The sequence below is a fragment of the Pseudorasbora parva genome, chromosome 13 (assembly GCF_024679245.1).
Source record: "Pseudorasbora parva isolate DD20220531a chromosome 13, ASM2467924v1, whole genome shotgun sequence".
In the NCBI taxonomy this organism is placed as follows: domain Eukaryota; kingdom Metazoa; phylum Chordata; class Actinopteri; order Cypriniformes; family Gobionidae; genus Pseudorasbora; species Pseudorasbora parva.
The window spans coordinates 16,284,250-16,310,056 of record NC_090184.1 but is presented as its reverse complement, the minus strand read 5'-3'; the positions used below and the strand labels follow the sequence as shown (position 1 = coordinate 16,310,056).

Below are 25,807 nucleotides of genomic sequence, written 5' to 3'. Positions count from 1 at the left end.
TATATGTTTCTTATACTCTGAGACCAGCTCTGTCAGCTCTACTGATCTTAAATGCATCTTTCAGACACATGAGCCAAATGCTTCCTTATTATATCTGCGATCTAGCAGAATGTCCAAGCTGCTCTTTTCCATACAATGAAAGTGAATGATGGTTGTCCCTTGTCCCTATTTGTTCCTTTTCATTCTATTGAAAAATGCTTCTTCATATAAAACAGAAATTCATGCAGGTTTGGAATGGGCAAAAGGGAAAGTAAACAATGACAGAATTAGCATTTTTTTCACACAATGTAGAATAGCTGTGTAGATCACTCTGCCTGACCCTGAAGGGGCTTTAGTTTGGCTAAGTAGAGTAGACAGGAAGGCCTGCTGAGGCCTCCGGCTGGGAGCTCTAGTTTCATCTGACAGAGATAGAAAATAGCGGAGTAAACAGTCTGGATGCCTCCAGCTTGGTAGTCATACTTTACCTGTCCAATATATGCAGCAGTAATTTTGACAGTATTTGGGGCGACGTGAATGCATAAACCATCATGCCTTGATCTAAGGTCAACAATTAGCCTGACCTTGAATCTGCTGGGAAAAAAAGTTAAATAGTTATGTTGATTTTTATTAAGTATGTACGTATGTTATATTAAGGTGAGCATATTTGGTTTATGTCATCTTTTAAACACTGAATTGTCTTTTTTCCAAAAATCAAAGGCAAAATAACGTGTGTTTTCTTTACAGAGATGGCAATTCCAGAATATCCAAAATGAGGGAAGATTATAAAGGCAGTGTCTACTTACACTAAGTGCAAATTGACAACGGAAGGCTATTTTTGTTAACCCTGTCCACCATTGCTTGAATAATTTACCCTTTGTACAGACAGCATATCATTTCTATTTACACTTTGTATGAATATCATCTATCACGATTTGCACTTAGTGTAAATATGATGCTATTTGTGTCTGTTTAAACACATGCACATGGTATCCACCACTATTTACACTCATTGTAAATAGAATATAGCTTCTTTGAAATAGCCTCTGCCTAAATATTATTTATTCAGTACAAAAAGTATTAAATAAATACTTTCATCAGTTGAATATGTACTGTTTCTCAATATTCATATTCTCAAATATTCAATATTCTCAAAATTCATGCTTAATAGAATCTCACTCTGTTAACTTGCTAATATCAAACTCTTTTACAAATCAATTGTAATGCTGTGAGTTGTAACCTATGTAGTGCGATCTGAATTGGTAACTTTTTAGGTTCTATTTTTATCATGGTGTTGCTTAAAGGTGCATTCACTTTAGCAAAATTTCTGCAAAATTTTACTCAACAGGTCCATTGGACTGTGTACTACATGAAGTCACTCAAACCAAACAGCACTCTCTTTTGTATAGTGCAGCGAATTCCAACTTGAACCCCATGTGAAATCTCTTGCCATCGGAGTGATGGGAAAAGTGACTTTTAAAAGTAATGTGTTCCAAACACTTGTCACTCTCTAAAAAAGTAACTAATTGTGTTAGTTACAAAAGTAATGTTCTGTTACTTTTGTGTTACCTTTTGTAATCTGAGCTAGGATTGCTTGTTTGTTTTTCAATAACAAAAAAGTTGTTTTTGGCAAATGTAAAGGCCCTTTCACACAGTCTGAGACTGACACAAAAGACAAAAAAAAATTTTTATTTGGTCACTTCTTAAAATTAAGGTTGAACCACTGGAGTCACATGGTCTATTTTAATAATGTCTTTACTACCTTTCTGTGCCTTGAAAGTGGTAATAACGTTGGAGTCTATGGGGGTCAGAGAGCTCTCGGATTTCATCAAAAATATCTTCATTTGTGTTCTGAAGATGAACGAAGGTCTTACAGGTTTGGAATGACATGAGGGTGAGTAATTACTAACAGAAATTTCATTTTTGGGTGAGCTATCCCTGTAAGTGAAATGAATAAGACTGAGGCGGAAGGCAATGCAAAGTGCACAGCTCAAACAAACCTTTCAGTTGTGAGTAGGACATAGGAGAAAAAAGTTCAGCACACTTACTTTAGCATAAAAAAAGAAAGAAACACAAATCTGATGTTTATCTTTTTTGCTTATTAGTATGGTTGCATTGAATCATCAAATGTCAAGACATTGATTCATAAAGTGAGATTAAATATTAAAGGTGGGGTATGTGCTTTCTGGTAACTGTTGTTGATATTTCAAATCACCAAAACAAACACGCCCCTACCCACAAAAGGGTCTCGGCCCTAGATTGATAGCTCCGCCCCACACATACGTAACCCAGGCAACGACTGTAGCAGAATCTGTGTGTTACTAATCCAGGTCGAATATTCAATGAAAAATTAATCCCTTCCATCACAAAAACACAAACCGTTCTCATGAACAGCTCGATAGTACACGAGCACGACAGTCCAACTAACAAACATATTACAATTATGACCAGATTAGAGTTAAAGTGATCACAAAAATTGTTCTCATGAACAACTCGATAGTACAGAAGCACTATAGTGCAGCTAACAACATATTACAGTTATGACCAGATTAGGGTTATAGCGATCACAAAAACACAAAATGTTCTCATGAACAACTCTAAAGTACACAAGAACTACGGTCCAGCTAACGACATATTACAATTATGACCAGATTAGAGTTAAAGTGATCACAAAAAATGTTCTCACACTCTAAAAAATGCTGGGTTAAAAACAACCCAAGTTGGGTTGAAATTGCACCGACCCAACAATTGGGTTGTTTTAACCCAATGGTTGAGTTGTTTTAACCCAGTGGTTGTGTTAAATGTTGCTTAAGACAACCCAATTGCTGGGTAAGAACAACTCAACCATTGGGTTAAAACAACCCAATTGTTGGGTCGGTGCAGTTTCAACCCAACTTGGGTTGTTTTTAACCCAGCATTTTTTAGAGTGCATGAACAACTCGATAGTACACGAGCACTATAGTGCAGCTAACAACATATTACAATTATGACCAGATTAGAGTTATAGCGATCACAAAAACACAAAATGTTCTCATGAACAACTCTATAGTACACGATAACTACAGTCCAACTAACGACATATTACAATTATGACCAGATAAGGGTTATATAGATCATAAAAAGAGGAAACAGACATATATTAGGAGTATAGTATCTTATTTGTCGGACACATTTTGTGAGCTGATGCTTGAAGCACACACTGAGGGGATTTAGATGCTCCATACGGTGTGGAAATGAACGGATCCTTATCATCGCTGAAGTGAGACACAATACGATCGCAAATGGACAAACAAGCGAACATGACACACGAGCATATTCAAGCAAAAGCCAGCACATATTAGGCTAGTTCTCGGCTATTGTCCGTCATGTGTGACTCGTGTGTTTTGAATAATGAAACACACGAGCGAGAGCGAGCGCTCTTCTCACCATCATTAGTAGACACGCCCCTTACCTGCTGATTGGCTACAAGTTTGTTATTCCACTCGGCCCGAGTCCTTTTTCTAAAACGGTTTTGAAATAACACTTACCCCACCTTTAAAGAATATTTGTGTTATTTATCATTTAATTATTGCAAGTTTCGGAGAGTTTTTTTCGAGTATGGGTCGGCTTGACGTTAATAGATCGGAAGGTCCTTGTATGGGCCGTACGGGCTCTTCTCCCGGTAGGGTGCGCGCGTGACTAGAGCGAGAGAGGAAATGCACGCCCATAAACACTCTCTCAGCTGCAGATCTAGTCGTCCCTGAACATTTCTGTCACGCCGCGCTCCACTTTGTTCCTATGGATGACATTAAGCGACTTCAACGCTTCAGCACAGCATTCCGGGAAGGCAGCGCTGCATTTGATCCGATTTGAACGCAGAAATGACAGGAAGCTTCACAACATCGCTTCAGTCGCGTCGCAAAGTGGATCTCCACTGTCACTGCTGTCACAGGACTTCACCAAATCATACCAAAGAAGTGTGTTTTTGACGGAGCGGTCCCAGCGATAAAGGTTCGGTCCTGCATTGGAAGCAGCCGGTGAGTTAAACTGCTTCAAATGTGTAAGCTGTTGGCTGTCGTCACGTGAGTAAACATCAGTAAACGACACGATCGCGTGCTTCGTCATTCAAATGCGCTAACGGTTACTCCATTGTTGTTCTATGTATAACGTTACACTAGTATGACGTGCAAAACAGTTTTGCTTGCTACTGCTAAGGTTTAGTCGCATACAAGTCATATAAACCGAATCATGTCCTCAAAAACTGCGAGTAAAGACACACAAATGATGACAGGCCACTAAATACAGTCCATACCACAGAGACAGACGTTCTGCTGTTGCTGTTTCTCTGTTCAATTTATTTCAGCCTCCGAATTTGATTCTGGATCATATCTGTATTAACTGAATCTGATCGATAGCCATGGGTTTCTCCAAGCTTGAGGACGTCACCGCTTTGTGCGCGCTCGTCATTCTTTAGCTCCGCCCACTCAATACGCCTCCAGGCGCTCGTTTTTTTCCGGAAAGACTCGGTACAGCCCATATTTCTTTTATAAATATAATAAAACTAAAGACTTTTCAGAGATACGAAGGATGCAATACTATTCTATAGGTACTCAAGATTGACATGAGATTGACTGAAACTGAGTGTTTCACCCCCCCTTTAAGTAACCCCTCAGAACCGAGTGGAGCAGTTATATGATGGAATGATGCACTTTTATGGACTAAAATTACCCAACAAGCCACTGTCATTATAAAGTTTGGAAGAGCCAGATAACTCTGATTGTATTCGTCTGATAGAAGAATTTCATATACACCTGACCTGAGTAAATCATGGGCTAATTTTTATTTTTGTGTGAACTAACCCTTTAAATGGCAGTATCTAATTACTTAGTAACTAGTTACACCCTTACTAGTAACACTGTTTACAAGTTACTTGAAAAAAAGTAATCTGATTACATGTGTTACCTGCAACACTGCTCATTAGAAATTCCTGATTGCATGGATTCCTATTGGAATGATTGGCTTTTACCTGTGAACCTTTATACGGCTGTAGACAGCAAAGCTGCTCACTAAGTCAAATGACTGCAGTATAATGACTATTAGAGAGTGTATGACTGTATCAGACCATTATTACATAATGTCTGTCTCATATAGCTGTAGGCAGGAGGACAGTGTGCAAAGAATATGCTGCGATAATACATTCAAAATACTTAAATCTCCAGCAAACATTTTTTACATTTATATTTCATTTGGAATTGAATTCACTTCATGATTGTATTTTCTGGCTTGATTGGATTGTTTAATGCAGCTCATCCAATCATGCCCCATTTCAAGTTTATAAAGAGGTCAACATCATGCATATATAATATTTTTTTTTCTAGCATAGTCAATTCCTTCTCACTGTCTATCAGATTCCGTCCACTAGAGACTACATTGTTATTTAGGAGTATTTTCAGGTATTTAAAGTAATTTTGTATTGATTTCAAATGAGGGCACATTAGAATAAAACAAATATAGCTGGTGTTCAATTAAACCAAAGCCACTGAACAAAAGAGATCGACCGGGGCAGCAGACTGAGAGAGAGTTCACATGGTCCACTGCTAAAGAGGAGCACAGGACACAAAGGATTAAACCGCTTAAAGGAATTAAGAAACGGTCGGCCGTTTATCAATTATTCATGCAATAGAATCAAATTAAATGGCTTTTATAATGGGTAAGTAAAGAGGGGGTCTCTTTAGAGAATAGATTGAACTGCACAGATGACTCTGCTTTTATATGACGTACAATGTACTTTCAAAATCAGCTGCTTTGATTGCATTTTCAAAAGTAAAACAATACTTTTAAACTCGTTTATACATCAGTGCTGCTTGACCGATGCATGAAAGATTGATTCAAGTTATATAATTTTCTCTTTGGCATCATGTGTTTGTCATTAATTTGCTTTGTGTGTGCCTTGAGCATAATTTGTGGTCCTTCACCAAAGTGGAAATAAGATGTATCAGTACGCCCCGCTGAATACCCCTACTAATGTTGAAGGAAGACTTCTGCTGAGTGTGTGTTTGTTTGAGTGCGTGTGAACTGAAGTGTCGCACTTGCTGTAGGTCTCAATCTGTCATAAGAAGGACCTTGGGTCTGCTGAGGTCAGCGTGGGGTTATTTATAGAAGGTCGCCGTTATGACACAACGGGTCAGAAGCACCTGGCAATCAATTAATGAGCTCATCATTAATTCATGGAGGGTGAGAGTCCTAATGTGTTCTCGATGTCTCTGATGTGCGCTTCAATCACTTAGCCGGAGCTCTGAGAGAATTATTCACACTGAGCTTGTCTATAGTGTCTGTGAGGAGGAGGTATCACGGCCAACCCTGTGAGCCTCTGGGAATCTGCTGATATTTGTAGACTTTTAAAATAACAGTGGATTTGGAGAAGAATATTTTTGGTTTGCAATTTTAGCATATTTGTAATAGTAGCAAGCTGTTGTTTACACTTACAAGTCTATTCCAGAAATGTTTTTTTTCCGCTTCTTGGATATGCCACTGACTATATTTGTAACTCAACATTGCCATCCCATTAGTACTGTTTATTTATATTTTAGATATACAAAACTGCAGCTATATTAAAAGGAAAGGTTTACCAAAAAATGTCATGTTAGCATGTAGCATGTAGCTTACTATAAGCCTACTGTATTTTTACTCAAAGAGTTCACCCAAAAATGAACATTCTGTCATCATTTACTCACCCTCAAGTTGTTCTAAACCTGTATGAATGTCTTTCTTCTGCTGGACAAAAAGAAAAATACTTGTTTTTGTAATTTTTGTAACCAAGCAGATCTCGGCAGCCATTGACTACCATAGAATTTTTTGACTACCATAGCCAACGGCTGCCGAGATCTGCTTGGTAGCAAACATTGTTCCAAACATATGTTCAGCAGAACAAAGAAATGAATACGAGTTTGGTACAACTTTTGAGTGAATAAATGATGACAATTTTCTATTTTTGGGTGAACTATCTCTTTGAGTAAAAATACAGTAGGCTAATAAGCTACATACTAACTACAAATAGATTGTCGAATACAGCAAACAGCATTAACTGTTTTTTCACCAGTAGTAGCCTTCCTGCTTTCCTTTGTATATAATTGGAGATTGTGTGTACTCATTACAATTTCTTCATCTAAATAAAATAATTTAGTAGTTGTGAGTGTCAGGGTCAAATTTAGATCGTTGTATTTCATTCTGCCTTCACATGCTATCGAAAATGTGCTATTTCCTATTATGAGCTCCTAGCATTCAAGTGGTTTGTTTTCAGAAAGAACAAGAGTCATGTAGAACACCAGGGTTATTCTTGCCCATTTATTGGAAAAATCGTAATAAAACCAAAATTATATGGCATACTATTCATTGACAAACATATAAACATTCACTGCGCTAAAATAAAGTCACTTAATTGGATTTTGTTTAATTTTTATGAAACCGCTTCCTATAAAGAACAAATATGTTGACTTTTTTTAACCATAAAGACAGAAGTTTTTGCTTGTCCTTATAATATTGCGTATTGAATTGTGTTTGGGTTCATTTCTGGCTATGTTTGATCTTTTCTTTCTCACATCTATTAACCATCTATCCATCTCGTTTCGTGTCCACTGGCACGGAAGAAACCCGCTCAATACCATCCAAACCGCGAGCGGCCGGCCACTTTGATTGTACATCTGTAACACACAGCAGTGTGCTTGTCTTCAAAATGATCTATGCCAACGTCGATAAAGTCATTGTGTATATTACTGATTATTAAACGAACACGCAGTCACACAAGCGCCATAACATGCAGTTTACAAATGCATAACGTGTTTATGTACAGACCTTTCCTATTATACAGGATTCACAACACCATTCTGGCCCGGGATCCAGTCGTTGCCTGTGCATTAGGCAGTGCTTAATTTTGTACGGTCACATATGCTCCCGCACACACCCTTGAGGCCAGCCTTAAATTATACAGAAGCTGCGTCTCCCTCTCCTCGCTCCGAGTGTCCTCTTGTCTAGCTGTGATTGACGTGTGGTGGGTGTGGCGGTTAGTAATTCGGTCTAATCATTCCAGGAGGCCTCTGGCTGTGCGAGCTGCGGGTGAATATATCAATATGCACACAAACAAACACACACACACACACACTGCAGAGTGCCGGACCTCAGAGTGAAGCGCTGGGACTAATATTCATGTTGTGATGTACTGGGGGATTCCGCTTATCAGACTCTTAATTAGAGATATCGAAGCAGAAAGGAGGTAGCATCTGTGTGTGCGGTTGGAGCGCGATAAAGAATTCGTGATTGATGTTGTGTCAGTGTGGAGCCGTTCAAAGCCTGCGGGGAGAGGGAGGGCCGTGTCAGATTTTCGAGGCTGGATCGCTGTAATTGGTCTGGGCTGTTCATAGCCCTGTTAACTTGTCAGTCAAGGCTGGATGGAGAGGGGATAAGATGCCATCTTAATCTGGGAGCGCGCACACACACATTGAGCTGAAGGCTGCAGCGCGGGTCAGAGATCTGTCAATAATTCGGTAACTTATTTGGACTTGCTGTATTTAACGCGTCCCTTCCTGTCCGATTTCACCTGCAGGTACGACTAGACAGCCACGAGACGGCGAGATCACGGGAGTCGACTATAACTTTGTGACCGTTGAGGAGTTCTTCTCGCTGGAGGAGTCGGGGGCGCTGTTGGAGAGCGGAAAGTTCAAAGGTCAGCCCACATTCACGACACCATACCTGGACAACTTAAGAAGAATATAAAGTGTTCCAGTGCAAATGCATCGTTTCATTATTTAAAATGTTCTTTGGATTCTTTTTCTAAGGTCGTGCATTATATCTATGGGGCTTTGTATCCAGTTTTGTGAATCTATTGATTCACAGTTGGAGCTCCATTTACAGATATCAACAGGCATCAACACAACTGTTGTGTTGGCAATACTCATCTATCCAACAGCTTAAAGTTTAAACCAATAGTTTACCCAAAAATCATCATGGATTTTTTGTTGTCAATGGAACATTGTTGTTCAGGGATTTCTGAAGACATTGGAAGACAAAACTATGTGACGACTAGTGGAAATGCTTTCATTTACATTTGTTCTTTTAATTTAATATTTGTATTATATTATACTATATTCAGCATAATAATTTACACTGCACAGCATAAATGAGGCACTCCCTTTTGTTTAGTTAGTGTGTAATGTTGCTGTTAGAGCATAAATAATACCTGTAAAATTATAAAGCTCAAAGTTCAATGCCAAGCAAGATATTTTATTTAACAGAAGTTCCCTTTCAAAGCCTACATCAAACGGCCGGTTTGGACTACACCCCTGCACTTCCTTCAGGAATGACGTCACTAGAACCGTTTGTTGACTAACCCTCCGCCCACAAGAACACGCAAAATAGGGGGCGTGGTCTTGTTGCTCTCCCACGTGGAGAAGAGCGCGCATTCAGCGCTTGCATCTCCCCGTTATGGTAAGAGGCGGGACCTTTCCGGGCAAAGTGCGCTAAGCTGCTGTCCAATCACAACACGGGAAGCGCTGGCCCAATCAGAACTCGTTACGTGTTTCTGAAGGAGGGACTTCATAGAACAAGGAAATCATCAAGCCGTTTTTAGGACAGAGAAAACAGTGCTGTACAGATAAGTAAATTTTGTGAAAAATACAGTTTTTTTTACACGCGAAACATGAACTCATGTTATATTGCACACTGTAAACACAATCAAAGCTTCGAAAACACTCGAAGAACGGGACCTTTAAAGTGTTAGTTTACCCAAAAATGAAATTGATGTCATTAATGACTCACCCTTAATGTCGTTCCACACCCGTAAGACCTCCGTTCATCTTCATCACAGTTTAAGATATTTTATATTTAGTCTGAGAGCGTATGAAAGTGTATGCACTGTCCATGTCCAGAAAGGGAATAAAAACATCATCAAAGTAGTCCATATGTGACATCAATAGTTAATTAGAATCTCTTGAAGCATTGAAAATACATTTTGGTCCAAAAATAACAAAAACTATGACTTTATTCAGCATTGTCTTCTCTTCCTTATTTGTGTTAAATCCTCAAATAAAGATTTAAACGGTTGTGAATCGGCATATTGATTCATGATTCGGAACTGCTGAAATCACGTGACACTGGCGATCCGAATCATTGATCGATTCACAGATTCATAACCGTTTGAATCTTTATTTGAGGATTGAACACAAACAAGGAAGAGAAGACAATGCTGAATAAAGTCATAGTTTTTGTTATTTTTGGACCAAAATGTATTTTCAATGCTTCAAGAGATTCTAATTAACTGATGTCACATATGGACTACTTTGATGACGTTTTTATTCCCTTTCATGGACAGTATAGTGTGCATACACTTTCATACGCTCTCAGACTAAATATAAAATATCTTAAACTGTGTTCTGAAGATGAACGGAGGTCTTACGGGTGTGGAACGACATTAGGGTGAGTCATTAATGACATCAATTTCCTTTTTGGGTGAACTAACCCTTTAAATCAACAAATGTATAATTGTCTAGTACTTAGGGTCCTATTTTAATGATTTAGAGCATAGTCTAAAGAGCATGGCGCAGGTGCATTTAGTACGCAATCCACTTTTGCTAGTCCTAAATGTACAAGTTCATGACAAATTGAGCCAACATTTGTCCTGTTTATCTCCTGGATGATGACCTCCTTAAATGCCCTGATCTTTAATGGAGAGTGTTGCTCAACTCGTCTCTACAGAATCCTCCACGGGTGGTCAAAAGTGCTAAGATTGGATGTCCACCGATGGTTTTTCACCTTGGCAGAATGCACATCGTCATTGTGATGTTGAAAAAATGCCCAAAAATGCAGGGAATGACAAAAGGTTAGCAGTGGTGTGTGAATTCATGACAGCACTGATAAAGCACAACTCCCTCACACCTTCATCTCTCCTACATCCCTATATAAGAGCTTCTCTACCTCTGAATATCACTGTGGGAACCAGGCATTTCTCACTCTACTCCTCCTATAGCAATGCCATAACATTTTGGATGCTGTTATCCAAAATGATTGACTTAGTCTCTTGAGACCAGAGTATGGATTCACAGAAGTCTATATTTAGTAAATATGGGCTTTGGAAAAGGGTAATTGACTGTATTGTGCTTTTGCTGCAGTTCCAGGGTAGACAACAACCAAGCATGTGACTTCTGCAGGCTGGTTCCTACTCTGTGAGATAAACAGACACTCTTTTCATAGCTTTTGCTGGCTCTGAGACACTGACTTGTTATTTCTTCTGCTCTTTCTCTAGAAATAAAATCACTCATCACTAAATGAAAACTTAAAATGAAGGCCTGATTATTTCAGGGATCTTGTCACAATTCCATTGTTTTACATTTGTTTTACTTTTGCTATATTTTCACACTTAAAACAATGATTTAGTAATCCTCATGTACCACTGTCCGCTTTTGTGCTAAGAAATAAGTCTCCTGACAGTTCTCTCCTTAAGTGGTTCCATTGTTTCTCAGCATTAAGTCTGAGTATGAGTCTGTGGGCTATATAACACTTTTAATTGTCAAGAAATGAATTCTCTTTAAATGTCTTGGCTCAACGGTTGATCAAAAATTGCCTTTAACTTATTTCCCTGATATAATTATACCTTGCTTCTTTGTTAATTGATCAAGCAGACTTCCTGGAACATTATATCTCTAAAGAACCCTAATTTGTCTTCTAGGTAAAGAGTAGTTGATGAATTTGTTTAGTTTCAGAGGGGTGTACGAATGTATGCAGTGCTAAATTATGAAGCTAAATTAAATTTGACATGAATTTCAGAATTGTCTAAATTGGTTAATGTCTTATTTTGGGTAACTGCTTTATTTTAATATTTTATATTTTCTAACATGACTGGAGAAGCAAAGTTTGACTGATGTCTCATAAAATGGCACTCATATCTAAAATACAGTGACATGATCTTACATGAGGGAGTAAAACTCATAGTAAGTTTAATTTCCCTTCAGTTTATCTCAGTCTATCTCATGTCTTTATATGGAAACACATTTTTTTATTGTAAATTGCAGAGATGCTTACACTGTAAAAATTATTTAGAAAAAAAGTTACCTGGTTGCCTTAAAATTTTGAGTTCATTGAAATTAAAATTTTGAGTTAATACAATGAACATTTTTTGAGATTCGACAACCTTTATTAAAATATTATTAAAAGATTGTGTAAGCATATTGGGTAATTGTGTGTTTTATTTCTGATGATGCAGTGAAACATGCCAAATTGTGCTATTTTTATGATTTATAAAAAATTGTATGTGGTTCAGATACAATAATATTTTGAGATTCTATTTATTAAACGAATTTCCTTCATTGTATCAACTCAAATTTTTAATTTCAAGAAACTCAAAATTTTAAGGCAACCAGGTTACTTACTTTTTTAAGTTAAACCAACAAAAACCAACAATTATTTTTTACAGTGTACAGTTTTCTACTTTGAGCCACTTAATGTCAGTTTATACTATAGATAAAGGCTCATTGACCATTTCACAGATAATATAGGCATTTCATGGGAAACATATCACAATTCAACGTTCAGTGTTGAATTCCAGGCTCATTCCTCTTGCAGAAGCATAACTGTGAGCTCTGTGACACATGTGCCTTTAGCATGTGAGTTACGGCTCTCAGGGGCAGGATCGCCTGCCTCGCCTGATTAAACGAATGAAATGAATTAGCATAAAAAATGCAGTCGCATTTACAAAATGCCATAAACGCCATTCTCACCTTGCCGACACGGCAAGATATGATTTACTTACCACTGCAAAGGCAAGTTACTCAATCAATAACAGACGGAGATCAGGACGGGTTCAAAATCTGTTGAACCGTCTGAAGATAAAATGTCACTACTGTTGTATAGCATTCCATCCTTGAGTTGTTTTTATGCTTTTAGAGTATATACTATGACAATTTAATGGATTGTAATGTGTCATTAGGTTGACCTTGATTGCAAGATTTTGTTGCTCCTCTTAGCTTTATGTATTCAAATAATGCTATTGATTCACTATAAAAATACCACATATCAAAGGATTTGACCTCTAGCCCTAAATCCCTAGTATGTAAATTATTTAATTATGTTTCATGAGTTCATATTTAATAATCAGATAGAGAAAAAGAGTATGCATATTTGGTTAGAGAGGAGGGGTCCGAGCTTGGAATTTGGCATGAGCCCAGAGTACTCCCTTCATATCTCTGCGGGTGGGATAGGATCCAGCCAATAGTGAACAGTCGGGGTGGTGGAGGGATACAGAAGGTTTTTAGGTGAGGCATCTATGTAGGTCACCTCTCGTGCTGATTGGGAAGATGACATGTTAAATAGTTAGCTCACCCAAAAATGAAAATTCTATTTTTGATCAAATCCGAGCGCTCTCTGACCCCTCCATAGACAGCAATTTAATTAACGCTCGGATTTCATCAAAAATATCTTAATTTGTGCTCTGAAGATGAACGAAGTGTCTTGCAGCTTTGGAACGATATGAGAGTGATAAAATGATGACAGAATCTCCATTTTTGGGTAAACTAACCCTTTAATAAAACATCAATAAATACACATTGTAAAATTTAAAAAGAAAATAGAGTGAGAGATAAAATGTGACATTTAAACAAATTTCCTTGACATAGAGGTCAGGGTGGTTTAGCGTTTTGCAGAGGATATAACTACCAGCACTAATAGACCCTAAAATAAGGAACTAAAATAAACTCTTTATGAACAAAATAGACCTTAGTGACAAGCTTTTTATATTTCCTGGATTAGGGAACTACTATGGAACCCCTCGCCCGGTTCACATCGGTCCAGAAAGCCCTCCCATCACCTACCAGGAGCACCGCAACCTGCTGAGAAACTTCCGTACCCGTAGCAAGTCCCTCAGCAACCTGGAGAAGGCAGGCGAAGAGGGCGACAACAGCGAGGAGGACTCAGGTCTATCAGGTAGGAGGAATGCCTTTACATCCATAGAAATGAATACACAGATTCCACATTCAACCGCTCCAGACAAGTTGACTCGTCAGGCATCTTGGAACGGTTAACATGTTGCTGTTTATCACTCACACTAACAAATCAATTAATTATCTTTGAGAATGTCACAGCATTATGCAGCCTATGGCTGTAAAAACCTCTAAGCTATAAATTAACTTTTAGAGATGAGCTGGTTTGTGTTTCTGTGTATAACACAATGTGGAATGTATGCAGAATTATCACATAAATGATAAACTAATTGCTGTGAAAATCATTGCATGTGATTTTTTTTTCCCACCCCAAAATTAAAATCCTGCCATCATTTTCTCATCCTCAAGTTGTTCCAAACCTGTATGAATTTCTTTCTTCTGCTGAACACAAAAGAAGATAATTTGAAGAATATGGGGAACCAAACAACTGAAGGGCCCCAATGACTCACAAATCATGGCGGGAAAAATACAGTCACTGTTTTGTTACTGACGTTCTTCAAAATATCTTTTGTGTTCAGCAGAAGAAATAAATGTATACAGGTTTGGAACAACTTGAGAGTGAGTAAATGATGACTGAATTTCCAATTTTGGGTGAACTATACCTTTAAGGTCTATTGCCGATATACATATTCATGTGAAAAACTAACTAGCAGATGCACAGTCAGTTTGCTCTCAAGTGGTCACAGACCAGGTTTGACCTTTCCAATATGGCGAGAATCTATTTATATAATTAACTATGTACACATTCACTCCCCCTTGTGGGTTTGTTTATTAAGTAGGCTATGTTGGCAAATGTGATTATGAGAGAGGACAATCCTCTCACTTTCAGTTTATTCATTTTACTCACAGGCAGACAGTAGTGAAATATTTTTTCTCTGCTTTAGTACCATTTTCAAGTGTCATTCTTTTATCAGTGTTTTTATTAGGAAAACCTTTACTTCACGACATTCCAAAGCATAATGCTGTACTTTTTACTGTACTTAAATTTTGAATTTCATTTAATACTTAATTACATAAATCTAGAGGCCATATTTTAACTATCTAAGCGCATTATCTAAAGCACACGGCGCAGGGTAACTTGGGGCATGTCAGAATCCACTTGTGCTATTTTAACGATGGGAAAAATGGTCACCACGTCCGGTGTGTAGTCTAAAAGGGTTGTCCCTATTCTCTTAATGAGTCATGGATTTGTTTTGGGAATAAACCATTCAGAGTCTCATCTCCCATTCCCTTTAAAAGCCATGGCACGTGTTTACGGGACAAACAGATTTCCTGAGCATTTGATATATAGGGATTTTTATATTTATGTACACAATAATATTTTTTTACATTTTAAACCTGCCTATAGGTGCATATTCCTAACGCTCCCTTAAATGTTTTTTGTTGGTCAATGGCAGTGTCTATTTCAGTTGCCTCAAAATAGCAACACACCAACAATGCGCCTGAACACACCTCATTTTCAGACCAGTATGTCCATGGGTGAACTGATGGGCGCAAGTGCATTTGCTTTTTAAACACCGTGGCACAGGACGTAAAAAACTAGCAAAAAACACTTGTGTCGCATATGATAGGGCCCTATATTCTTACTTTTAACTCAAATAAAAGTAAATTAAATATTTTCTTGAGTACAAGTAAGAAAGTACTACATTTTAAATGTACTTACGTATTAAAGGTAAAATAAGAACTTTTATTTATGAAATGTAGTGCAATAAAAAGTACAACATTATGCTTTGGAATGTACTGAAGTAAAAGTTTTCCAGAGAAAAACACTAATAAAATAAAGGCACTTTAAAAATGTACTTGAGTAAAATACTTAATTTCTGTCCATTTCTGATTTTATTCTATTGAAGTCCAATACACGGGATTCTATATTTTTTTCTTAAATCAGAGTGGAGAATAAAACAAAAAAGTGTGCAGATTGATTTCTGGTCATAGAAGCACTGTAGTAGCAATAGTCTCTATATATGATATGATTTTATGTATACATAGATGTTTTGCCATACAAAAAACTACATTTGTTAAGCATTACTTATGTTAACGATTACTTGCAGGTCAGTTTTTGAGTTCATTGAGTCAGTAAAGGATTCATAAGGATGATTTACTCTGGTAATTTGTAAGTACCTGAATCATTTTGAACTGTTCAAAAAACAACTCATAAGAGTCATTTGCAATTGGACAAGATCATGAACTGTACCTGACTGCGTTTTATGTTGTTTTTTGTGAAGCCTGCAAGGACAACTCATTGGAAACGTAAAAAGGTGCATTTTCTTGCCATCGGCATATGGTACAAACATCTCATCTAATTAAGTCATACTGCAAGCTTTCAACTTGTGTGACAATAATAACAATATCATTTATTATAAAAAAAATCTAAAATAAATGTAAAGTACAGAATTTACTTTTTTCAAATTCTGTACTTTAAATTTAATATATAGATTTTTTTCAATTAAGTCTCTCTTTTTTTCCATTGTATTGCGTTTAAAATGCTGTCATTTGTGGTATATCTATTAATATACTTTAGAATGGACTCAAATCCTCTAACCTGACAATACATGCTATAAACACAAAACAGCCATTTTCTTTGTTATTTTGCTTTTAGAAAAAAAAAATGCTTTTAAAAAACAAACAAAGCGATACCTTTCTAAAAAATGAGTAAGATCAAGCTCAAACAAAGAAGCCCAAAAGAGCCTGAGTGTGGCTGAAATTTATGTCACATAAAAAAAAAATGTTCTCTTGTCTTCCATACTCAAAGTGACAGCAAAGTAGTTACCAGGCAAATAACACCAGCCAGCTTTTTGGTCTCTGTTATCTTGCTCTGATGTCAGCTCTAACATATTCTCTTTCTTCTTGAGAAGCCTACAAACCTGCGTGCCTTTTGTTATATTTCAGGTTTTCTTGTCCTTTATTATGATTCCACCTTTCCCTGACATTTGGATCTGAGGGGACTGTGTGGGCACAAAACACAGTATAATATATCAGAGGCTTGTCACATCATTACACAAGATAATCCTGTTATTAAACCCACCAATTTGATATTTGAATGTCTTTTATTACTGATTCAAATGCATGATTGAAGTACACATTATTTGCAAACATATATTGGGTTTTGTAGATAGACAAAGTACAATTAATGTTTATTTTTGTGCAAACAAAAGGTCAGTATGGCATCAATCTCAGCCTCTGTTCTCCCTGCAACCCCTGAAGAAATATCCTTGAAACTGGTTGTTTTGCAATAAAGTGAGATTACCAACATTCCTAAGAATGCTAACTAGTTGCGAAGACCTTTGAGAGACTTGAACAGCTCACGTCCTAGTCATACAGTAGACCATCTGGGCTTACTGCAGTCTGCCCACCAGCCACGTATTTGACAGGATACTGTTCTGACCTACATACTTCACAGGGCATGGATGCTCTCACCTTGAAAAATATGGCACCACTACCAGGATTATGTTCATCAGGCTGTTTTATTTTATGACTTTTACAGTATCTTAAAGGTTGTCACATACTGGCTTGACTTGATAATCCAGATTCAAGAGGCTTGACATAGATGAACAATGGAATTACATTCTGTAAACACAAGACAATGAACAGAGGATGACTGAGGTTTTAAATACACTAGATGACAAGGGACTAATGATAGACAATTACAGGTGATTAGTTGATCTGGGCTGTGTTCCACTCCCCTTTTAGACACACACTTGTGAACTTCCCCTCAGGGGAAAACTTGCCGCCATTTTGAAGTGCGTTTGTGGAAGTTTATATGGATAGACCCTCGCTCCCTCGATTTTGACTGAGGGAGCAAGTCTACTTCATATTTACACTTCATATACCACAATGCGACACAATTGTGACGTCACCACATATTGTGTTAAATTTACCCCACCACAAACAACTCTATGATATATTAATGCTTATATTTAAATATTTAAAACAACTCAAACACACCTATACATATAGAATGCTGCATTAAACAATTTCATAAGGAAAAAATAAATAACTCCATAGTGTATTCCAAGTGATCAAGGGCTTAAGACGTTCCAATTCAGCTCATTGCAAAGGTTCCACCAGTAGTGGGCACTCATGCAACATAAGCAGTGACGTACATCTGAGTGAATGAGACAGTGGAAAGTTAGCAATTGAAGGGCATAATAAGAACAAACTTATTAAAGGAAACCAGCACTGGTTACAACCAAGGCTAACTTGAAACACAGGAAACAGGACCTGAACATAGGCACAACAAGACAAAAGAATATAAAAATAAGAGTCCATGATAACAGAGACGATGAATTCATGACAAAATGAACAAAATGTAGTCAATACATCATCAATCCTTTTTCCAATGGATGTTTTTGTTTTACGCTGATTCATTATGGCAATAAATCACACGTGCATGTCATATCCATTAATAGAGGAAAGTTCCTCCGGTTGCTTTGTGTATGTGTGGTGTGGGAGTGGCTTATAGTAGTTGTCAAAACAAGCGGGAAAGTTAGCAGGTAAATCTCAAACTTCAGCGGAATCACCTGTTTTAAAAAAAGGCCAAACAGAGGAAAGTCTGCTTGTAAAAAGAGAATGTGACATAGCTCGTAATAAAACAAGAATAAACATTGGACTAACTTTTCAGAAATGGCGAGGAATTTGAAATATTGTAAAGCGACTTGATAGAGTTCTATAACAGAGTTCATTCTAAAAATGATCTATACAGTGACTTTTTCTGCTTACAAGAGGTTTTGTTTTTTATCCACAAGAGGTTAAATAATGCAATTTTAAATAATAATAATACTAATTCATTACATTTTATATAGCGCTTTTCTATGCACTCAAAGTGCTTTACATAGAAGGGGGAATCTCCTCAACCACCACCAATGTGCAGCATCCACTTGGATGATGCGACGGCAGCCATATTGTGCCAGAACGACCCACCGCACACCAGCTGATTGGTGAAGAGGAGACCAAGTGATGAAACCAGTCAGGATATGGGGATTATTAGGAGGCCATGATGGACGGGCCAGTGGGCAAATTTGGGATTTTTTTCGACCACAGAGAGTCGGGACCTCGGTTTAACGTCTCATCCGAAGGACGGTGGTCTTTGACAGTATAGTGTCCCCATCACTATACTGGGGTGTTAGGACCCACACAGACCACAGGGTGAGCGCCCCCTACTGGCCTCACTAACACCTCTACCAGCAGCTACCTGGTTTTGCTACAAGTTTAAACTCTTTTAAATTCACTGTCTCGTGAATGAATACTGATTTTTCTTTTATCGAATGAAACATAATATTGATCAACAGGTAGCTATGTACGGTGGCCCAGTAGTGCAGCCGTACTAAATTAAACCACAACACAACGAAATCGCCACAACACAACAGAAACAAGACACAACATAAAGGAAATGAGCCACAACACAACGAAATTTCACCACAACACAAATGAGCCACAACACAACGAAAACGAGCCACAAAACAAACGGAAACGAGCCACAACACAACTAAATCACCACAACACAACGAAAACGAGCCACAAAACAAACGGAAACGAGCCACAACACAACTAAATCACCACAGCACAACGGAATCGCCACAACACAACGGAAATACTCCCGACCACGAGGGGGCTCTCGGAGGGCAATAAAGTTAGTTTTCCTTGCCATTGCTCTAAAGATTAGCCAGTCTTACAAAGATATAAACACTACCATCAGTTTTAAAGGGGGGGGGTAAAATGCTGTTTCATGCATACTGAGCTTTTTACACTGTTAAAGACTTGGATTACCATCCTAAACATAGACAAAGTTTCAAAAACTAATGTTGGACGTTTGATGGAGTATTTCTGTTAAAAATACTCCTTCCGGTTTCTCACAAGTTTCAGAGAATTTTTTTCGAGTATGGGTCTACTTGACGTTAATAGAGCGGAAGGTCCTTGTATGCGCCGTACGGGCTCTTCTCCCGGTAGGGTGCGCGCGCGCGTGACTAGAGCGAGAGAGGAAATGCACGCCCATAAACACTCGCTCAGGTGCAGATCCAGTTGATCCAGGCGCCGCACTCAACTTTATTCCTATGGGTGACGCTTCAGCACAGCATTCCGGGAAGGCAGCGCTGCATTTGACCTGATTTGAACACAGAAATGACGGGAAGCTTCACAACATCGCTTCAGTCATGTCGCAAAGTGGATCTCCACGGTCACTGCTGTCAGGACTTTACCAAATCATACCAAAGAAGTGTGTTTTTGACGGAGCGGTCCCAGCGATAAAGGTTCGGTCCTGCTTTGGAAGCAGCCGGTGAGTAAAACTGCTTCAAATGTCTGTGCTGTTGGCTCGTCGCATGAGTAAACATCAGTAAACGACACGATCGTGTGCTTCGTCATTCAAATGCGCTAATGGACTCTATTGTTGTTCTATGTATAACGTTACACTAGTCTGACGTGCAAAACCGTTTTGCTTGCTACTGCTAAGGTTTAGTCGCATACAATAGTCCATAAACCGAATCATGTCCTCATAAACTGCGAGTAAAGACAGACAAATGTTGACAGGCCATAAAATACAGTACATACCACAGAGACGGACGTCCTGCTGTTGCTGTTTCTCCTGTTTAATTTATTTCAGCCTCCGAATGATTCTGGATCATTATCTGTATTAGCTGAGCTCGATAACCATGAGGTTCTCCACGCTTGAGGACGTCACCGCTTTGCGCATTCGTCATTCTTTAGCTCCGCCCACACGATACGCCTCCAAGCGCTCAGTTTTTTCCGGAAAGACTCGGTACAGCCCATATTTTTTTTATAAATATAATAAAACTAAAGACTTTTCGGAGATATGAAGTATGCAATACTACTCTATAGGGACTCAAGATTGACAAGATACATGAGATTGACTGAAACTGAGTGTTTCACCCCCCCCTTTAAGTGTGTAACCATTGTATATCGACATGAAATAACTCAAAATCACCTACATGCATTATAGCTGCATATTTATACTCAAAAACGTTTTTACTCACGATCACGGCACTTGATGCCTAAGGGAATGTCTGCCAATTCCACCAAGTGGTTCAAACGTATAATTTCATTAATTAAAATAACTTTTTTTTTGTTTTGTTTAAATGTTCAAATTCCAATGTTATGTATTGAGTCCGTTTTAGAATACAACAAAGCTGTCGGATGTGTCTGTTTTTAAATGTTAAAAGTAATTTTAATTCATACAAATTATATGTTTCAACTGCATTTTGGAATTGGCAGACGTTCCCTTGGGCATCAAGCACCATGGCAGAGTGTAAATGCGTTTTCGAGTATTTTGAGTTGATATTTCATGTCGATATACAATGGTTACACACTTAAAACTGATCGTAGTGTTTAAATCTTTGTAAGACAAGACTGGCCAATCTATAGGAACAATGGCAAGGGAAACTAACTTTATTGCACTCCGAGAGCCCCCTCGTGGTCGGGAGCATTTCCGTTGAGTTTTGGCGATTTCGTTGTGCTGTGGTGATTTTGTTGTGTTGTGGCTCGTTTCCGTTGTGATGTGGCGATTCCGTCGTACTGTGGTGATTCCGTTGTGTTGTGGCGATTTTGTTGTGTTGTGCCTTGTTTCCGTTGTGTTGTGGCTTTAGTACTGAAATTAGAGTCACTTTTCTAAAGTCAGTAACCTTATGCTGATACCATTTGACCTGTATTAAGATGTCTTTCTGTTACAGTAGAGATGTCAATTCAAGCTATCGTTTTATTTGCATCTAACAAGCCAGCCCTTGCAATCTACATGTGTATCGAATGCTGTGTCAAATGTTGAAATTATCAAAGTCAAACCTTTAGTTGGACAGTGGTTTAAGCGAATGCCGTTAGGCCGTGCTAGCTTAACCAGCTCAATCTGTCATCACAGTGATGCATGCGCTATCTGGATTTAGCATTTCCTTTGACAAGTCATTGGAAACCAATGCACCGAATAAATAAATAAACAGTGTATATCAAGTGTCTGTATATTTCAACAAGCTATGCCTATAGGCTGTTGACGTGAGGCTTACAGAGACATTCAAAAGTTCGCTTAAAATCAGTAAAATTCAAATTTCACTAATGCAGACTTTTGTTTTTATGTGAACACATTTTCATCTACTTTGAAAAGTTGTATGTCCTATGCTCCCCAGGAACTTCTTGTGGGGTCTTGCCATGCTGTGTGCCTTCTGGTGCCCACTTTGCCTTCTGTGTTTCGCAGTTCAACGTCACTGGAGTTTTGAGAAACCCTTTGGAGGGAGCCTTGTGTTCATTAAAGACTTTCTTTGTCAAGTCACATGGCATTGTACGGGGGCAGGCTGTGGCCTAAAATGTGACTAACTGGTGTCAGAGGAGAAGGTTCTTGAAGCTGGTGTCCTCCTTCCGTTACAGGTTCTGTAATAGAAAACATAGGACGTTTCATATCTGCCTTGTTTGGGGTAGCACTCGGCCCACCTTCAGGGTCTGAAAATTCCTTTATGATGGCCTGTTTCAGCTGCTGGTAGTCTGCCAAGCCAGAAAGCGTCGCAACTCCGGGACGGATATGGTCCAGAGCAGATAGAGTTTATCTTGGTGGTTCACACTCGCAGAAGACTGCAAGTGAAGGTCAGTATCTTGTAGGTAGGCATGGATTTTGCGGTCTCCTGGAAGCTCTGGTGTGAATGCAGTGACGTGTCTTGCCATCCACTTGAGGTCTTTGAGTGGGTTCATTTAAGGGTTTGTCTGAATTAATCCTTTTCCCTCTGTGGCTACAGAGGCTTTCAGGAAGCTGCCTGGTAAAGTGTTAAGCGGAGGCTTTGGCTCCTCCCCATTTGTGTCAGGTGTGCGGGGGTGGAGAAGCTTGCACAGCTGACTTGAAGTTCAGCATCATACTTTTTTTGTGTGTGTGTGGTCAATTTGCAGTTAGTCGGACTGTTTTAATTCTCTTTGGACCACCTCGAGCTTGCCTCCAGAGATGGACAGTAACTAAGTACATTTTCTTGAGTACTGCACTAAGTACATTTTTTGAGTATCTGTACCTTACTTGAGTATTATATTTTCTGGAAACTTATACTGACTTTTACTTCATTACATTTGAAAGACAAATATCGCACTTTTTACACCACTACATTTATATCAAGTTCCTTGAAGTCGAAAGTCATTTCTGTAGCAGCTCTGAAAGCCAGTGGATGATTTTTTTCTTCTTTAAAAGGTGTTTGGGTTTTGCAGAAAGCCTATCAGGAATCACTCTTGTAGGGTCACATGAAGTTCAATAATTTCTCAGCGTTTTCTGTACACAGCAAAATGGAAGAAAATGGATGTCAAAATGTTGATTTTGGCAAGTATTCACATAAACAAAGTTGATTGTCTTAAGTGAATGGAAACAGTTGGGAGAATATCAGATGTGGATCAGTATATATGATCCGTGCATTCAGCCTTAAAATGACAGTAGCTTTTTAAAGGGCTTTGTAAATTTTATACAAGTATTTAAATTAGTTTAAATCAGTCGTATACTAGTATGTCGAATGGAGCATTAATGACTGGCTGAAACCATGGCATAGTTTACATTCATACAACAACAATAAAATAATGCACTGACATAAAATAAATTTACTTTTGATACTTAAGCACTTTTGAAAACAAATACTTCTGTACTTTTAATTAAGTAAAAATAGTTTTTTTACAACTTTCACTTGCAACAGAGTTATAGTCGACCAGCAGTACTTTTACTATTACTCAATTAATGAAGTTGTGTACTTTGTCCACCTCTGCTTGCCTCTAATACTGCAGGATTGTGTTTGGACTTCAGCTCTGGCTGCACGGAGATGGCCTTCAAGGGCCTTAGCTTTAGCGTCTTTCTTTAAATTCCACATTGGCTGTTTTTAACAGAGTCTTTTTATGTGAAACAGTTATCTTTCAAGGTCTTGTTTGGTGGCATTATCCAGCTGCTTTCAATGCCCAGCAGCTGTCTGAGCCTCTTGAAGACCAGCTCCTTTCTGTCATTGTCCTTGCATCTGTGTTGTGCCTTCTCATGCTGAGCGTGGGTTGGTTTGCCATGGAACTCTGTGACTTACAGCGTCAGGTCATTTACCTCTCTTTTGAGGGAAGTAAATAAATGCCTGTTTTTCTTTGAGTAAATTAAATAAAAATAGGAGGAGGAGGAATAAAGTCAGAATAAAACAAACACACAAAACAAAAACACAATGGCTTAAGCCACTGGCATTGTGAGCATGCCATGTGAAGCTTCGGAACCCACACAAATCATTTGACTTGAATCAGTGATTCAAAGTTTGCATCAAACTGCTAAAGTCACGTGATTTCAGTAAACAAGATCGTAAAAAATGAACACTTCACCGTTTTTAGAAATAGGGCTTATTCAACTTATTTCCTACATTTCGATATGTGGGCAAGTGCATTTTTGTCTTAGTGCATGCACTTAGCTTAGCATAATGAATGAAATCCTATGTTGCCAGCTAGCATATCCCGAGTAAAAGTGATCAAAAAAAACCCCACCTAATTACTTCTTGTGGCCTCCGTATTCACTACGAGTACAAATAGCGATTCAGATTAAGACTAGGTGATTTCCTAGGCAGATATTGACATGGGGCTATATTATGGCGAAGCACAGGCGAAGCACTGCTACTTGGGTGCAGAGATAGACAATCAGGGCTCTTTTTGTGGTTCAAATCATTGAATCATATGTGACGCAATTGATTTGTTTGATTCAGAGCTTCACAAAGCTTCGGTTTCCTCATTAATGGTTCACATTTGTACGTTGTGCCAGCAACACTTTTGTACGTTTTAAGCAGCAGTAAGTGTCTAAAAACATTACATTTAGTACACATATAAGTATATACTTTTAAAAGTATTTTATTTCTGTATTAAGTGCTAAAGTTATGCTAAAGTGTACTCCTTTTTCACAAGGCATGAAACAATGCAATGTTTAAGAACTCCAAAACCAACCGTTTAGCATATTTTTTTAGTCCAAGCTTAAATGTTTATGTGCCACATTTCAGCGCCTACTTGTTTTGTGATATATTTAGTCTCAATGCAACGCTGCTTATGCAAAGAGACTTGTGCACTGCTGAAATTAAATGTAGGTGATGAGTGAACTTTTAGATGTAGATTTAACAATTTGATTTATACTTAACATTTAGAGGTAACATTTCAGTTTCAAATGCCAAGGTCATGGGTTCAATTCCCAGTATTTTACAGATACTGCATGTATACCTTAAATGCAAAGCCACTTTGGTTAAAAGCATCTACCAAATGCATAAATGTCAATTTACACTAACATTTTGCTAAATAATTACATATTACAAAACATTAACCATAAAAAGTTTTTTTTTTGTACTATATTGACTGTAACATAATATGGCTTAAAAATGAAAACATTCATGGCCATATCCATCATGATTACTAAAATAGCATCTGTATGTCAAAGTTCATGGTCTCATCCCTCTCCCATGGTAAAGCAGATAGAGTGTGTGTATATGACACCACAGCCAAGGGTGTATGTGTTTGTTTAAAGCTGGGCTTATGATTCTAGTGGGAATATGATAATTACCCTAATACAGAGTGCAGGTTGCAGATGTTCAGGTCCCAGCTGGGTATCCTTCATTTGTATACAAGCACATATGGTACTTCACGCGATATAAGAGGATGTCTTTATATTAATGAATAGATGTTGAATGAGAGATGGGTTCAGTTTAACAGCTTTCTCTGCAGATGATTGTGAAGCCGTTTCTATATACGCACAATAGCTTTTTAAATTGGTATGAGTTACAGATTCACATCATTTAAAGTTAGCTTTCACTTTATCTCACTTTTAAAAAGAACAATTGTTAGATAAATAATATACTTTAAAAGAATATTAAGTGTGAACAAAAATTTTTTTTTTTGGAATTTGGACACTGTATGTG

The 25,807-nt window shown here is 38.1% G+C and overlaps 1 protein-coding gene across 5 annotated transcripts in view; it reads left to right on the top strand.

Annotated features, from left to right (window-relative positions):
- LOC137038593 (novel protein similar to vertebrate membrane associated guanylate kinase, WW and PDZ domain containing 1 (MAGI1)) overlaps window positions 1–25,807 on the top strand; it is a 140,288-nt gene that overhangs the window by 47,027 nt on the left and 67,454 nt on the right. For all 5 annotated transcript variants that reach the window (XM_067413299.1, XM_067413300.1, XM_067413298.1 and 2 more), the window contains exons 4-5: window positions 8,555–8,674; window positions 13,747–13,920. In XM_067413299.1, the coding sequence (XP_067269400.1) occupies window positions 8,555–8,674; window positions 13,747–13,920 (294 nt within the window). The remainder of the gene's footprint in view (window positions 1–8,554; window positions 8,675–13,746; window positions 13,921–25,807) is intronic.